This window comes from Charadrius vociferus, unplaced genomic scaffold (genome assembly GCF_000708025.1).
Source record: "Charadrius vociferus isolate BGI_N301 unplaced genomic scaffold, ASM70802v2 scaffold964, whole genome shotgun sequence".
Taxonomy (NCBI): Eukaryota; Metazoa; Chordata; class Aves; order Charadriiformes; family Charadriidae; genus Charadrius; species Charadrius vociferus.
In genome coordinates, this window is record NW_009647945.1 from 341763 (window position 1) to 359216 (window position 17454).

A 17454-nucleotide genomic window follows, 5' to 3' on the forward strand; every position below is an offset into this window, starting at 1 on the left:
GGCAACGTCACACCTAAACATGGAAAACACAGTATCTAGCTCCTTGCTCACACAGGGGCAACCTACAAAACAACTAAGATTTTGATGGCAGCAAAGGTTTTACTTGAAGGTTCCCTCACCTGGGGAAGTGAAATATCCTCCAGTTGTGGAATGGCAGTGTGTCACACGGCAGCCACAATTTTGTACTTTATTCTGAAGCCTACACTGCAGAACCATCGCATACCCTGCCATCGCAAGACCTTATGCAACAAGCACAGCACTTCTATCCTACCCCCTCATTCTTCAATTTAAAGACTTTAATCAGGAAAAATATAAAACGTTGGTAGCACTTCAGCTAGCTAATAGCCTTAATTTTGCAATGAATGTGGACGAAGCCCTCAGAAGTCAAGCTTATAATTAACACTACTTTACTTGAACAGGGCAAGATGTTTCCTAATGCAGATTTCCTCCCCCCCCAGACGCTTCCTCTGCCTCAAGTTTCTTCTTCTAACTCCTCTTTGCTTAGCTACCAGTGGACACAATGATGAAGGCCACACCAAAAAACAAATCCGTAAGAGTCTACTCATTTGCCCATTAAAAACAAGGGATTTGCATACATAGTTACCCTGTCTCTACAAGTAAGCTCATTTTGACGGTCAGCAGCCAGTCCTAAGTTTGCAGAAAACATCCTAGACTCTTAAAACTCATGACATAGTTGATTTTCTTTATACCTAGAATAGCCTCCATCTTTTAGCACGTACAATAGAGATTATTTTGGTTCAAATTTCTACAGTTTGAACATGTGAGGTTGAGAGTTCTTGCTGTTTTGGGCTTTTTGATGTTCTTTTGTTTTAAAAAAATAAAATCAAATTTTGGACAACTTTGGTTAAAACTGAAAGGTTAAAAAAAGTCAAACTTAACTTGTCTCTCTACTTTCCCAGGAATATTTTCTCTGTGAACATAATTTCTTTGTTCCAAATACATTTCCCCAAAGAAAATCAAATCACAACTGTTTGCTTCAAGATGGGGAGGAGACAGCTCACATTACTTTGAACAAACCACTGATAATTTACCTCTTGGGTTTTAAATTACCGAGTTCATAAGCCAATACAAGCACTGTTCTAACTGTTGAACCCATTTAACAAGCTTTCAGTTAAATGAACAAACTACCGGCACACTCCAGTGAAAATACTCACCTGTCCATGCCACGCATAGTGCAAAATGATGGCAGAGTTGGGATGGTTACCAAGGAAAATTGGCATGAGTGTGGAGATGAGTTCGTGGCGCAAGGTATGCCAGGAAGTGTTGATCTGCAGTAAGGCCAATACCAACATATCTGGGCAATGCTTGATAGGAAAACTGAAGAGCTGCTTAACCTGCTCATACTGTCCCACTTCTGCCAATCGTAACAGAGATTCAATCAAATCCAGGCTCTTCCTAACAAAAGAAAAAAAACAAATAGACAAGCCCCCCGCCAAAGTTACAAAGTGGTTAGCTTACAGGATCCTGGATTCAAGCATTTTGTAACAACAGCTGTAAGACGATATAAAGTAACGTCCACTGCAAACAACCTGATAGTGCAACTCTTACCACATACAGTTAGGCCTACAAGAACATCCTTTACCATAGAAAAAAACTCCCTTTTTTTTTGCAAACCAGTTTAAGAGCTTAAGGGCTTCTGATTCTGTTAGGGAAGAAGGAAAATTGAAAACTGATGTTGAAAAAAGTTCAGCTTGAGGTGGCTCACCTGGATAATTTAGCTTGAGAAATACTTCCAGAAATGGAATACACTTTCTAAAACACCCCTGACTCCCAACCTGTGAAACTTAGTGAAGATATTTACTTGCTTTGTCTGCTTTAAAGACAAGTAACCATTGCCGCCTTCTCCCACTTTACCCGTAATCCCCATCCTTCCATTCCCTATTTTGGGCCATACAATGGAAACAGAAGCAAGTATCTTCGCTGAAATCTGCTACAGAGCTGTATCAAAAGAAGGGGCGTAAAGGTCAGCTCACAAAGTCACACTAGTCAGCTTTATGCACTAACTCAGCAATAGCTATATAAATTTACTACTTAAATGCCAGGACTTTTCATACACGTAGAGCAAGTTTCTCTAGTGTCACCCTAGGATAGAGAGATTTAAATTCATACCTCCTCAATCCCCTCCTCTCAGGTCACAGTATCTGCCAAAATACAGTAGCAGAAATTCTCCAGACAGCCAGAAGACTCCAACAAAAGCAAGAACTGGCAGTATTTTCAGATATTGTGGTACACAGGAAGTTCTGATAATACGGAAACTTTCACTGATCAAACATGAAACAAATACTAATGGCTGATCTATTGGGATGTACACATAGCTACAAATAAATCTGGCTGCGTGACGATAAAGCCATGTTTGACCAGACAAGCAATCTTACTCTAAATCTAGGTAAGAAAAGCAACTGAGAGAGCAGGTTTACCATGTAGCAATTTCTCGATTGTCATCCTCTGGTGGTGCTTTCAGGATGTCTGTGGCAACAGTATGACAAGGGTAGTCAGCAAAACAGAAGATGTCAGGGTTTATGAGGGAATGTTGAATGAAGGAGAGCTGGAATAGAAGACATCAAAAATAGTTTAGATATTTAAGAGTTTCGGCTTCCTTCGACTTCATCAACTGCCACATTTCTGAGAATGATGCACATCAAAAAAACAGTAGAGATGAGCCAAGATTTATCATCAGTGTGTTTTATTTAAGACTGAACCTCACGCTTCTCCTCCCAGGATTTCTCAAAGTGACAGATACCGGTGTGCCAAGGGTACTTGTTTGCACCAAGCTGCGTTTTTGCAGACAAAGCTCTAGGCTTTTTGTGTAACCAGGTAAAAAACCTCAGAGCACAGCCATGCATCTACGTTCTGCTGCATCACATCAGAACTCTGCTAAAACCAAAGGCCTTGTCACACACGTAGAGCAAGTGACCACCTCCTCCCAAACAATGCAGACACTGTTCAATGAACGGACTGTACTTCAGTAACAAACCTGAGGCATATGCCTTATAGGCCAAGTTCTCAAGTGTGGCTTGCCTAAAAATTCACACTGCCAACACACATTTGCCATGCAAGACATTCAGGAACTTCGCGAGTGTTGTACAAATAGAGCAGAAACACTGGCAAACCTACCTGGCCCTCTGCATGCTTCCAAGGTCTGTATATGGCATTAACTGGGAAAACTTCCATGCCCAGCCCTCTCTGGATGCCGAACACTACAATATGCAGGCCCTTGCTGTCACGAATCTGAAATCCTGGGTGGTCCAATTCATAGGTTACTACTTTGAAGTCCAGACTAGGATTCTGCAAGCAGAAAAACAAGAAAGCAGTCAGCCTTGAAAATTACAATCTTCACTACTGTCTTGTAAGAGCCCCTTTCCATCAGTATTTTATCCAGCTTAGCATCCACTCGACTTCTAGTTGAAAGCAAGGGTTTTGTTTTAAAAAAAATGATTTAGATAGTTGAGAACTCGATGCATGTTTGAAACCAGCGTGCGAGACTGCACTGCCCCCAGCACTACAGGCAGTAGCTGTCTATCCTTCCAAACATTTCATTAACAAGTCTTAAAAAAACCAACCAAACCCCAAACCACCCAAACACATAGCTCCTTTCTTTGCATGCTAACTCATTCCTTGTGCAGGCTTCCATATGCCCTCCAATAAAAGGCAGAAGGGTCTGACCTGCTGGCAAGCAGAGCTTGCTTTTCCTTTTGAAGAACGTACACTGCAAGTACTTGCAAAGCACCTATATTTTCAGCAATAGTGTGAAGCCAAAAAGATGAGGGAGCTTGGAGGGAACTGCGGCCATTGTGGAACAGAGAACTCCTTTCAGAGATAGGTGAGCATCAAAACCAAAGCTGGTTCTATGTTGCAAGATTTAGAAAAACAAAACAGTGACTCCTGTGTAGATTAGAGAGATTATACAGGAAAAAAAAAAATCACCCAATATAAGGTAGGCAAAGGAAATGGTACTCCTGTTTCACTGAGTTAATTACAAAAATTACAAAAACTTCCCTATTTCTGAAGCGTCATCGTACACAAGGAGCGTTTAGAGTTTTGGAATGAGTAACCACAAAAATATTTTGTTTCATTTTCATCATTAATGCCTACAGTGAGAAGCTCTTCAAAACAAGGTGCCTGATGCACAAAGCTTTCCACTGTCAGAAGTAAGTTCAAACACAAAACCCCTCAGAAAACACATGCTGGAGTATGTGGAAGCAGTGTGAAATAAATCTCAAGTTGCATCCAAGTTAGCCATTCAGGCAGCTTTTATTTCCCACAACTCCTCAAAAATATTCTTGTTCATGAGAAGAAAAAAAAAGCCCAATCATTTAAGCACAGCAGTGCAATTACATTAATGAGATTCAAAGCCATTCAGACTGCCAGGAGCTTAAAAAGCTTTATCTTCACACTGAGACACACCCTTCTTCCAGATATTCCGCATAAGAGACCAAGATGCTCACAAAACTTACCAGCTCTTTAAGAACATCGATTAAGACCTCCACATTCCAGGTATGGGCTTGTGCTCCATCACTTTTATCTTTCCCGTCACTCCAAATCCCACTGCCAGGAGCCGAAATAGACTGCAAGTTAAATGCACTCAATCAAATACTTGTTAAAATAAAGCAGTCTCAAAAATCGCTAGGTACAGAATTCGCTGCCCTATGAAGTTGTTCTGACCAGTAACAGTTGCACAGTCACCAGTCACACACTTCTGAGAATCTTTCATTCAAGAACGTATTATAGATATTTCCATCACAGCAGTTAGAAGCGTTAGTGCTGAATAGTAAAAGCAATTTTTAAGTTATTAGAGGCTACTAACTAGCATTTCTGCTGATTAAAATACATATAAGCTCCACAACAGTAAGCCACTCACTTGTAATGGAATACCATCCGTCAACCCCGAATGAGTTCGAGCCATCATCCCCAAAACCCTGGCAACCTGGGCAGCCGTGACTTCCCGAACACCGAATTGCATGATTATGTTGCGACATTCTTCGACACTAAGATGCAACAAACCGGAGAGATCTTAATACAGAAGCAGATTTCACTGTGGCACAACATAAGACAGACCAAACCAAGACCTGTGAGTACTGCTGGGACAGCCCAGATTGTTGGGAGAAACTAACTGCAGACTGTAAAATATGATCATTTACTCAACTTCAGTTATGTTAGTCAAATGATCCAACATAATAAAATTCTAGGACAAGCAAGAAGAGAAATTCAGTGGAAAGTCCGTGCCAGTATTTCCATGAAACGCAGTGTGCCATGGATTCAATTCAAAGCCAGGTCTACTTAAGTGAGAGATGTTTCACAGGCTGTGCTCTATCAAAGCAAAAGCACAGGGTACGGTTTGCACCATTTTGTTAAAAGCACTTCCATGTATTGACCTGTGATACAGAGCTTCGGAGACTGAAGTTTTCTGCTAGTTAAAAGTGAAACAAAGGCTCTGAGAATGCATGTTTCAAAGTGCCATGCACTGTTCAAAAGGTAAGCTGGGAAAGTATGTCTCTTAGCTTGAGGCAAGCCCTGGCATCTCTGATCAGAGGTCACAAACAAAAACCCTCAAGGAGCCAAAAGAGCAAAGAGTGAGCAGATGCTTAAGTTCCAATTTTAGCACTGAAGGTGTTTTTTGCAATTTTTCCTTCACTTTTTGAACACTTCATTAGGCTAACAAGTTCAGATTTATACAGCATCAATACAGCTCAGGAAAAAGGTTTTATTAACAGGCCTGCGTTAAAAGGAAATAATTCTCAGTATCTTCCAACACATTTGTATTGTGTGTTTCCATACTTCACTGTATAAACAGAAACTTTGAGATCTGATCACCTCCCCAAAATAGTCTGTCTTTTAAAATACAGACTCATTTACTTCTTTTAGCTTATGCTACTTAAGTGAATCTTCCTTTTAAAAAAAAAAACAAACACAAACATCTGGTTCAGACTGAGGGCTAAGCCTAACACCCTCTTCAAAACCTGCCACACTTGCAGGCTCCTGTTATCACCACCAATATCAGAGCACTACCCTTAATCCTTAAAAACTGCATGCAAAAACTGAGCTGGATTTGTGCAGATAGCGGATATACAGCAGGAAATTAACTCAAATTAACTCTTCGATAGACAGCTTCTGACTAAAATCTAGCTTCTCCTTCCACTTTTCTGGTACCTGTTCCAATAGCCCGTGCAATGCAACACTTGTGCTAGGTGCTAGAAGATCTACAGTCCTGCGGACACCGCTCCTGCAAACCCCCCACAGCTGTAGGGATGAGAGCCCCCCTGCCACGGCTCCAGCAAGGCAGGCTAACAGAGCCGCCTGTCTAACATTTCGGACTAGGGGCAGAGAGCAAGAATAGGGAACGCTAATGAAGTCGTGGGTAGTGTACACCTATGGATTTACACACAAACCCAGGCCGAGTTTAAGACAGCTGTATTTTTACCAAAATAAGCCTAAGCCGGCAAAGACTGATGTAGCTGTCAAAATACTCTGCTTTATTGCCAGCAATTCACTATCGTAATTAGATTCTACAGCTACAAATAATCTCAATCACATTGTATACCACACTGATCAAAAGCCAATACAAACACTGGCCTGAAGTGAGACTATTACCTTCGGTTCTTCTGTAATCTACTTCATGTGGACAGCGAGCTAAGAGGAGTCTGTCACAAGAGCAAATTTCTTCCAAAGATCTGGTAGGATTTAGCTGGAATTAATGCCTACCTTTGCCGCTTTGTTTTTACTTAAAAAAAGGGTGATAGTCAAATTCTTATAAAACCTTTACAAGAACTTTGAAGACCTTTCTTTACCTAGCCCTTCTTACCATGACAAAATCTTACACATTTTCAACAGACTTATTATACGCATTAGAAGAAAGCAAAATACAAAACGGGAATCAAAACAAATGACCTCATAATAGCTAATGAGCTCTAGTTATTTTAGTACTTTAAGTGTTCTTTAACTTTTGCCTCAAGAAACAAGAATGAAAACCATTGCCACCCAAGATGCTTGAAAATTGCATTTTCCTACAAACCTTGTACAAAAGCCATAGCCAACTTCTTGCATGAAATCTGCCAGAGAACTCTCCATCATGGTTTTGGCTATCCCTCCAGAATCAGGCAGGATCCTGTCCATTAGAATGTCCCGTTTTTCAGGGTATAGAAGTGGTGCAAGCACCACAGGGCAACGTTCCTGGGGAAAATCTAAAGGCGAGAGTAACAACAAAGAAAAAAAACATCAAAAACCCCAGAACACCAGTTGCATGCAAATGACTGCTCAAAATAACTCAACTGCTGTGCTAGAGTTTTCCAGCTGCTGTGGAAATCAAGAGGGCACTCATGCAGCATTCCTCCATCCCACCTCCCAGTTCTCTACCGGCACTTTCAGATTCCTAGAGAAGACGACTGTAGAACAGACTGGGTTCATACAGGTTCCCTGCAGCTGCCCAAAAGGGCAGGCAGCTGCGCTGGTGGTAAGTTTAGAACTAGATTGTCACTAACAACAGTCATCCAAAAAAAGCACAGAGCAGGAAACAATACAGCGGTACAGCAAAAGCCTCTCCTCCAAATCCGGAAGTATTAGGAAACAAAGGATCTGCTATTGAGTCTAGGAAGCCTAGCAAATCTAAACCAGGCACTTGGGCAGGGAAAGGGAGACCACTCCCTTCTTCCTTCCAGGGAAGCAAAATTTAAGAGACACAGTAATGAGAGGACCAGATGGGTTGGTGGGAGCTTTGTTTACACTGGAAAGCAGCAAAGACACATTACGGGTGGGCCTTCCTGAGACAGCATTATCTTGAAGATGATGCATAGTGTCTCCGTGTTCTTTGGGGCCATTCAGAGAAAAGTTCCCAATTCCCCAAAGCAAAGCACGGGGAATTACAGATGCTAATACACTAATCTTCTTTAACGTGTATGACCTAAGAAGTTACACTTAAACAAAAAAAATATTTTGCTCCTGTACAAAGGGTGCAGAACCAAGGAGTGGGTTGAGTTAAATTCAGTTAGCTTTTTGAGTCCAAATCCTCCTAATTCTGATGGGTTTACAGCAAACACTGTTTCAGAAAGGAAGAGACTACCACATTGATAATGTCCCCTGCCGTCACACAAGGGCCATGGTAGCTTCCAGGAAATGAACCAGAGTTTTACTCAAAAGCACTTCTCTCACTGTGCTAGTGTTTCCTCATAGATCTGCACCCAATATAGACAACCCAGCACTTAAAATCCACTTATTTGAAAGTGATGTATGTTCCTTACGCTGTAAGGAGTTCAAGTTTTTCACCTGCAGTGCAGAGTTGCTTTAATTAGACCCACAAATACCATCCCACAAGCGAGCAAGCACAGACTTGAACATCCCCTACTTAACACCTATTCATCACAACATACTCTTCAAAAAAAAAAAAAAAAATCAAACATGAGACTGTTATTGCTCAATGAAAAACAGTATATTATGGCCAGATGCCAGAAGAGCAGTATCATTCTGTCAGTTTAGAGTTAAGAAAGTTTACTGAGTTCTACCTCCCCACCATTTCAGTCTGCACCGACAGTAAGTTACAAAAATACCTTTCAAAGTCTGCATTCAGCCAAGGCTTCCCAAACACCACCACTTACCTCTACGTAATGTTTTGAGGAAAGCGTCAATTTGTTCCTGTCCTACCCCAAAGGCTCCCTTCTGCCCAAAAAGGAGATGGGAGAGGAGAAGGTGCAGGACCTCTATTGCAATATCTTGGAAGCCACCTTCTTGATTTCCACTGACGTCCGCGTCAATGTAAGAGCGCAAAAGATCTGGGAGTTTCTGTTTGATAAACTGGGCAGCTTTTGAAAACACAAGAGGCTAGAGTCAAAACCTGGAATTTCTTTTTAACATGAAGACTCTTTTTAGCTAGGCACCATTCTCTTAATCCGAGTTAGTTTACCACAAGCCACAACAGTTCAGATTTAAATAGAAGTCTCATAACCCATACCTCAGAACTCAAATATTAACCACCAACTAAAAGGTACGATATCACAGTACCTCAATTTGATTCATTATCTAGCAAATCATTTATGGAAGGGACCTCCAACTTGATATAAGACAAGATGACTGATATCTATCGCCCCTCTCCAAATGGTGTTAGACTTCAAGAGCATTCCTGATTGCAACGTCTTGTATTACTCAGGTCACACACCTATCCATCTAGAAATCCTGCCGCTTAAAAAGAAAACAGGTGTCCCTGCTGCAGTACTCTGGATGCTTCACTTACCAAAACCTCGTAGATCTGAGCTGAAAGAGTTCAGTAAAGCGAGACCAAAAATCACCTACAAACAAGAACACATATAGTAAGGGGATATCATCCTTTCTAACAAGCTCAGTCAAAAAGACATTGAAATATTTTTGAAATAAGCATTCACCTACCTCTTGAACTTTACTTAATTTGATGACTTTACTCAATTGGGCAAATAAATGGGGTGAAGGCTTTAGACTCTGAAACAGGAAAGAAGAGTTAAATGGAAGCTGTTATGTGATTAGTCTCACTTGAATGTGGTAGACTATCTAGAGTTCATTTGCACATCTCAAATATTAGTAACTATTCTGCTGTAGGCTAGCACAAAACTTACATGGCTAAACGAAGCATCTTTGGAACTATTTCTGGATACACCTAGACTAAAAGTTTCCTCTGCGTATCTCACTTTCACTATTAAACCCCCATCACACCTTTCATACTGAAAAAAACAGGAGCACTGAGCATTTTTTGGTTCTGGCTGCCACAAACAAGTCATAAAGTATTAACATTAGATTAAGCTTTAAATTCAGTTAGCAGTCATTCTGAGCAATTCAATAACTTGCTCCGTTTAACAAAAAACCCCAACTTCTGTGCAAGCTTTTTGAAGACTTCCATACAACCAATCTTGGCCATTAAAAAACCCCAGGAAAAACACAAGGGAAAACCAGTAGGTTTCCTACAGACTGTTTCACTGCAGTTTGACACAAGGATCCCCTTTAAGAAGCATACAAACCTTCTGATAGTGCAAGGGATTGTCAATGGCGTAGGACAGCGTCGAGATAAAGTTTGGTTTTGTGATCAGCGACGCACACTCCTGGATCAGAAATTGAGTCTGAAAAGAACAAGGTAACTTAAACACTCATTTTTTTCTAACAGGGCAATAAAACAAAACTTCTACTGTTCACTGCATGCATTAAAATTAAACAAACCTACCATGCTTAAGTCTTTTAAGTGCCCAAATTCTCATCTCATTAACATTAACTGGTTTCTTTTCATTCAAGTTTTCTTCAGGTTTAGTTTGCTTTGTCTTTTAAGACTGAGAAAGTGATCAAACATTCTCCATCACGTGTGCAACGTTTCATTTCCTGTAAGCATCCTCACACACTGCAATAGATAATCTAAGAATATTTGATTCCCGTTTATGGGCTAAAAAGCCTGTGGCAAAATTGCTTAAGGATGCAAACACTCCTGAGAACTGACATTGCCAGCACCAGAAGTGCCAGTTAGTGGATTTGGACAAAGTTTTAAAAGATAAAGAAAGGCTTTCAAATTAGAGCACCAAATGTGGTAGAAAGAGCAATTGTACTGAAGCTATCTGTTTTTCCAGATCAAAGGACTGTAAGAGTCAGATATCAACAACTTTTTGTTTTCTGACTTGAGGACTGGCAAAAAGTGCTTGCAATTTAAAGGCCAGACAGGAGAAAAGAAGTTTGCTTGAAGCTACTACCTCTAACCTGCCTTTGTGCTTAAAATGGATCATATCTTACTGCAGATTTTGAACAACCAAAACTAATAAGCATATGCCTCAGTGCAAACAGTACCTGATGAAAATCTTTGCCACTGCTTTTACCATCGCCACTGAAATCCACGTGCGAGAATAGACAGCGTAGTAAATGCCTGTCTGCCTCGGGACCGTGCCTATTCACAATCTGGAAAAAAAAAAAAATCAAAAACCCCAACTTGGTAACAAACAGTCATTACAGAGCCAGATCTGGGTCTAGTACTGTGGATACAGTGGTACTTCTAGTGGTTAAGTGCTCTACAGTTTTAGCAAAACTGCTAAGAATGTTCCTTTTTAATCAGTAACCAAGAAACCAAGTTATTAACCCTATTTGCAAATGAAAAGTATAAACCAAGAGAAAAAGCAAGAATCTAGACATAAGTCATTGACACAGAAGCCATGCATTTCATGGGTATGACTCTTCAAAAGCTAAGTAAAAAGGGGGTTTCAGGTCACCTAGAAGATGATTTTAAGCTTCTCTGCCTCCAAAGCAGCCCAGAACCCACCCAGTGTCATGGCCTCACTTTTCCCCATTTCTTCCCACAGCTACAGTGCCCAACTCTGCAGGAGTACAGCCTTGGGACAGCATGCACCTCTGTGCTCTGCCTCTGTAGCAAGAATTTATCCCAGAGACAAACCACCAAACCGCATCTTCACTGCCCACACAGGCAGCTTTCACCTTGTCTCACGACTGACTTGACTGCCACCACGCCAGGGTCTTTTAAGACATAACGGAATACTATACAGGCAGTGTTTCCTGCCATCTAAAGAAAAAAGTTCATCTCAAAGTTGCTCATTAGGAAGCTTTGAAAAAATCAAATACCACGTGCTGAACACCTGCAGCTGAGATGTTTTACTAAGTCTTTCCCCTGTCATTAGAGCTCATTCAACTGAATTCTACACCTCAGTCATAAATAGATGATCTGCATTCATTAATTTGCAACACCTATCTCTCATTACATCTTCACAGCAACATTACATATTTGTTAGCATGCATGCCCTTTCATTTGCCTTAAGTTTAACTCTTGGCTACAGAGCAGCTCATCAGCTTGTTGTTTGAAGTATACCTTCACATTGTTTCAGTGCTTATTCGTTTCTTTAAACCTCATCTAACTGGACAGCATTGCTTGTGTTTAATAAAGTCCATACTGGCAGAAATTTGAAGTCACTTAATCACCAGTAGCTTGCTTCTTTTGTCCTAACAGTAGCAGCCAACATCAAATCCAACCTTCATCTATTGGCAAAGTTTTTCCCATTGTTTCCCCATTTCTAGCTGCAGGACAGACACAATGTTTGCCAGCACAAACCAGCAGCTCTGCCTATGCTCTGACTGCCTCCACCAAGCCCACCGCTTCACCACGTCATAAATATCCTTGTTTGCCGGTAGTTTCTTTGTGCAAAAAAGACAAACAGCATTGCTTTAGGCTGTGTCTGCTCCAGCTCTGCCATTTCTGATTGTTCTCATGTCAATTCTTCTCCCGTTATCTGACACTACGCTTCCCTTTCCCTCACAGCCTGCTTATTCCAGTGGCTGCCGAGTTTTGATCTGCTGGAAAGAAACATCCAAGTCAGATATAGCTTTGTTTCTTGACCAGAGGCTAGAATATATGTGCCCATGGTATGTCAGTCCAGAGTAAATAGCCCACTCCAGTTATGTTGACAGCGCTTTCTTCAAAGGCAGCCATCCCCCGTGATTAGGTAGGAAGATGTTCAGATTGGTGCAAAAGGCAGCAAAACTGAATTGACAGCACGCTCTACTAGTTAGCTCAGGCTTCAAAAAATAGGGAACTTGTTTAGGCAATCCCAATTAAATACATAGATTTAGATGTGCTAACAAGACTGGCACGACGCTGCATCGATCTCCTAGGGAGCTATCTGGTGCCATGACAAAGATGAATTCAAAGCAGATGGATGCAGGAGAAAAATGTACGTACTAAAGCCATCAGTGCAACTTTTCTGCATCAGAATTAGATTGCTTCCTTGCATAAAAGTAACTTCACAAGGTTAATAATTTGAAAATGCAGCATATGGGGAGGAGGGGAAAAGAAGGCTAGTGCCTTTCAACTTGAACTACATTCACATAAAAGCTTTTCCAGGGAACGGGAAATGAGAATTGCTATTCTTCCTGTAGAAAGAGCTGAAATAAACCTTCATACTTGCAGCTTTCATGCACATTTACAAGACAGTGTACCCAATCATAAAATAATCTGTAAAGACTGACTTTTTTTTTTCCCCCATGAGGGTGACCAAGCAGTGGCACAGGTTGCCCAGAGAGGTAGTGGAGTCTCCATCCATGGAGGTACTCAAAAGCTACGTTGACATACTCCTGAACAACCAGCTCTGGGTGATCCTGTTTGAGCAGGAGGTTGGACCCGATGACCTCCAGAGGTCCCTTCCAACCTCCACCAGTCTGCGACAATAAAGTTTGAGCCACCTATATTTCCATTTTTCATGCAGAGACTAGTTGGGTTTTGTTTAGGTAAACACCAGGTTGGATCCAAAATAACTCTGCTTTTCTAGATTCAGAAGGTTTTGCTATACGAATCTGTCCACAAAGCCCTCCTCCTCTCCAACGAGGCTCTCCTTACCACTACTTCAGGAAAAGGAGACCACAAAAACTCACTTCAAAGGAAGCCATTCTTTAGAATTCATCTCTAACAAATGCGTAAAGGTTTTTTATTAACATGCCTTTTTTTTTTTAAAGGGATCTTAAAGCATCGCTTACTTTAAATGACTACTGAAAGCATGTTTAAGCAGAAATTAGTTCCTCAGCTTTGCCACTGTTATGCTTGTGAGTGATATATTTAAATGCAAGTGTCATTTTGGTCAGTTGGGACAAGAACAGCTCCAAGTATGGTATTCCATATACTCTGTATGCTTAGATATAAGCTTTGTAAAATCAAGTGAATTATGCCAAAAATTTATACCAAGCAGTGTACTGCAAGACAAAAAGTTAAAACATGAACATATACTGTGTTCAAATATCTAAGAAAAAATTGTACGAGCAACCACAAAAGTAAAATGAGACCAGGAAACTTAAAAAAAATAGAAAGACAGGGGATTGTGGAGATTTTAGGAATTTAGTCTTGAAATCTTAGATCTGTCTTATAATCAAACGTAGACAAACCAGCCATTTTCACAGAGCAGTTTCCAGTCTCTCAACACACTCTAAGAGGCCTGCCGTGAAGGGTAAGGAACAAACTGACCCCATTTTAGAGATCTATATCCTACCCAAATGGCAGATCAACCACGTCTTCTCCCAAATCAAATAAATGTTTATTACCTTTTACGTAACTGTTCATGACAGATCTGCAAGTCATACCTCCGTCACACCTTGCTGCAAAAATCATGTTGAAACCAACAGCGATGGAAAGGACAGCAGGATCTCAGATGAGCTCCCTGCAAGTACTGAACTTGCAAAAATATGGAAACTTCACAAAAGTTACAAGAGATGTCTTCCATCTCCACAGCTTACGAGATCACTTTAAGCAGTGAAGACTGCTGAAATTGCCCCCTCTCACCATAAGTAACGAATGCACTTTTAACAGTCAGCTGTTACCAGAAACTCCCAGTGCTTAAGCCCTCTGGCCTCCTAATCTGATTGAAATCACTGCAGGACTGCACTAGTGTAAGAAAAAAAAAGTTTAACTGGCCCAGCTGTCTGCTGGGAACTGAACTAAACCAGTTTCTAAAACTGGCTCAGTAACATTCACTTCCTCCCAAGCACTCCTCTGCGGATAAAGCTTTTCAGTCCATCCTCCTAGTCAGAGCTATTTTTACAAGGGTCAGTTAAACCAGAATTCTTGCCCAGGTCGTAGACATTTGGCTTTCAATCTGCAGTTACTCTGCCTGCCTTCAGAAAACCCAGGGCCAAGAAAGCCAGCTTGGCTTCACCACCAAGCCACACTGCATCGAATGAGATGAGGACCCAAAGACTTCCATCCGAGGTAAGTGAAAGCATTCAGGTGTAAGTAACCATGTATTCATGCTTTCAGTGCAACAACTCTGGACAGTCAACGTATACATTCTCCCTCTCCCAATCAGTGTTCTGTGAAACGTCCAAAAGCTGAAAGATTTAACCTGAAGGAGTCAGGAAAGCTTTGCATACCACACTTCAAGAAAAGCAGTTAATCCTAATATTCAATACAAAGTTAATATTTGGTCTGAGCTCTGAGCTGCTGTATTCCATAACCTTGTAGAGGAAACCAATAGGAATATCAGAGATGCGAGCTGCAATTCTCAACACCGCTGAAAACAGCAAACAGTAATACACATGAGAGCACCGCAGAGTACAATTCAGATGGGAAGAGACACTCCATTTGACACTCCGATTTTTTTGTTTCCAAAGTTTCTTCTGTAGTATCATTAGCTTACTTACATGCTGTATTTCCTGCTGGCTGGCTCGGTAGTTTTTCTTGGTTAAATTGTCCACCAGGTAGCTGATTTGAGACAAGGCCAGCGAGAGCGAGTCAAGATTCATTGCTGGTTGGGGCGGAAGCAGGCGGCCGAGCCCGGCGCAAAATCACCATTATTCCCCTTTAGTCACCTCAGAGACAGGTTAATTTTTTTTCCCCCGATTAGCCTGTATCTGGTTCTGTGTTACTTTCCTCAGCTCTTCTTTCTCAGTTGTCTTCCTCTGTTCTGAAACATGGCACCTAAAAAACAGTAAGTACGACATTAGATTTAAGTTCTGCAGCAACTTTACAGCTACATTCCAGGCACTGCTGTTACCTTGCTATGATACACTACCAGTCATTTTAAAATAAGGGTTTTTTCTGGATTTGGTATTTCCTTTTAATTTTAAAAAAATATCTTTAAGCTGTTTATATGGTGTTAAAAACAGTTAGTGGTTTCTCTGTATTTTCTTCTTCCACCAGAACACTACAGAGTAGAAAGTTTAAACCTTAGAAGAATTCAGCATTATGCCTCGGAGCTTCTTCTTCCATATTTTTGCTTACAAGCCAGCTTGTCAAACAAGAAAAATAAAGTTTAACAACGAAATTGATAATACAAACATGTTTGATAGCTTAACTTACAGAAATCATTTGACATCACTATGTGCACAAGGAAAAAGAACTACTTCCAAGTTTTTACAACGCGAGCTTAGCTGTTTTCACACTTCCCAACCACATTTATTCATTTCTGCATTTTGCCAGCCTGAAAGAGCTAGCAAACAGCTCAGTCAGAAGAATGACTACCCTTTCAGCACTGTGAGAAAGAAGAAAACGAGATGCATAATGAATTAGATACCACACCACAACAATCAAGAGGTCAGAATCATTCAAAGCATCCATCACAAGTTTATATTTTAAAAAGTGCTTTTTAACCATCTCTGCACTCACTACCATGAAAGTATATGCACTCAACCATACACACCAAAACATGCAATTGTGAATGAGCAACACACAAAGAACTGCAATAAACTAACCCTAACATTTGGCTTGTACTGAAACAGCTTTCCAAGGAGCTACAACAGCAGAGCTTGCCAGCTTAATAAATTTCTATGACTACACAAAACTTGGCACTTGACATCTCGTCTGTTAAATTACAGATTGCCAATGGGATAAAACTGCATCCCAAAGCGAGTCCTGCATAACCATCAGTCTGAGGAGTCTCAAAGGAAGCTTTAAGCTACTCTGAGAAACAGCACTGTGATTTATCAGAGGTGGAATCAAGCTGGAGAGTCACGGTTTTAAAGCTCTACTTGATCAAAACACAAAGGTCACTAGGCTTCGCGCCAGGAGTCTGAAGATGCCTTTTTTCAGGATAAAAACTATTGCTTTACTGTCTTGGCTATACGGCCAAAACCACCAGTAGACAATTTCTGCCTCATCGCTGAGATGGATCGCACAGGTGATGCGCTGACTTGGCACGCAGAACACTTGGGGCAAATCAGTTCAGCGAGCAGCCCCTGCAGCAGCACGGCTCGACACACTGGCCATCCTCCTGCGAGAACTCAACAGGAGGAGATCCTAAGCAAGCTGGAAAGGCTGTGCTGGGGAGAACAAGAACTCTCCCCCTTCCCTCTCCCTTTATACAAAGGTTTTCACTCATTTACACTTAGATCTACAGCTTATTTAACATCTGCTTACACTTTAAAACATCAGGAGCAACAAATCCTGTCACAGGCGATGAAGAGCATTCTGCTCTTCGGAGAAGTTTATTAGATTAGAGAAAAACATGGGTGAGCTATTTGTAAGGAAAGTCAAGTCATCAACCGCCTTCCATCATGCCACAGAAAACCGTGCGTACTCCTAGAAGCTACACAAGATCCTACTTACGTGGGAAAACTTACATCTCATGAAAAAAATTTTCAAGCAGTAATATTGAAAGCATTCTTCAATGACAAGGCAGTTGTGCTACTAAAGCATTTCAGCACATGTTTAAAACTGCAGCAAAAAGAATTGTAGAAAACTTCCCATTTTTCTTTTTCGCACATCTGAGGAGCTATAAGTCATTACCTTTATTTACAGGTTTAAAAGGCCACTGGCTGTGAAACAGCTTTGTAGAAGGGAGGTGGGTACAAAAGTTATCAAGATTTCTCACTAGTGCAGTACCTGACTGGTTTGGGTTTTTTAAATAACACTATTCCTCTTTTGGAATAACCCAGGAAGTGTCACTGGGCTTGGCAAGTACACACTTTCCAAGATGTTCTTCGCAGGCAAGATGTAACATAAGGGATCAACATAAATCT

The 17454-nt window shown here is 41.0% G+C and overlaps 1 protein-coding gene across 2 annotated transcripts in view; it reads right to left on the reverse strand.

The window, feature by feature from the left end:
• Nucleotides 1-15421, reverse strand: part of CNOT1 (CCR4-NOT transcription complex, subunit 1) — a 55732-nt gene extending 40311 nt beyond the window's left edge. The window contains exons 1-12 of one of the 2 annotated variants that reach the window (XM_009883246.1): nt 15139-15421; nt 10801-10908; nt 9993-10091; nt 9391-9459; nt 9239-9293; nt 8607-8810; nt 7031-7199; nt 4880-5006; nt 4476-4586; nt 3136-3306; nt 2439-2566; nt 1176-1416 (exon numbers count right to left, since the gene is read on the reverse strand). In XM_009883246.1, coding sequence (XP_009881548.1) covers nt 1176-1416; nt 2439-2566; nt 3136-3306; nt 4476-4586; nt 4880-5006; nt 7031-7199; nt 8607-8810; nt 9239-9293; nt 9391-9459; nt 9993-10091; nt 10801-10908; nt 15139-15240 — 1584 coding nt within the window. In that variant the 5' untranslated portion in view covers nt 15241-15421. The remainder of the gene's footprint in view (nt 1-1175; nt 1417-2438; nt 2567-3135; nt 3307-4475; nt 4587-4879; nt 5007-7030; nt 7200-8606; nt 8811-9238; nt 9294-9390; nt 9460-9992; nt 10092-10800; nt 10909-15138) is intronic. The other variant, XM_009883247.1, reaches the window with a different exon arrangement.
• Between the last annotated feature and the right edge of the window lie 2033 nt (nt 15422-17454).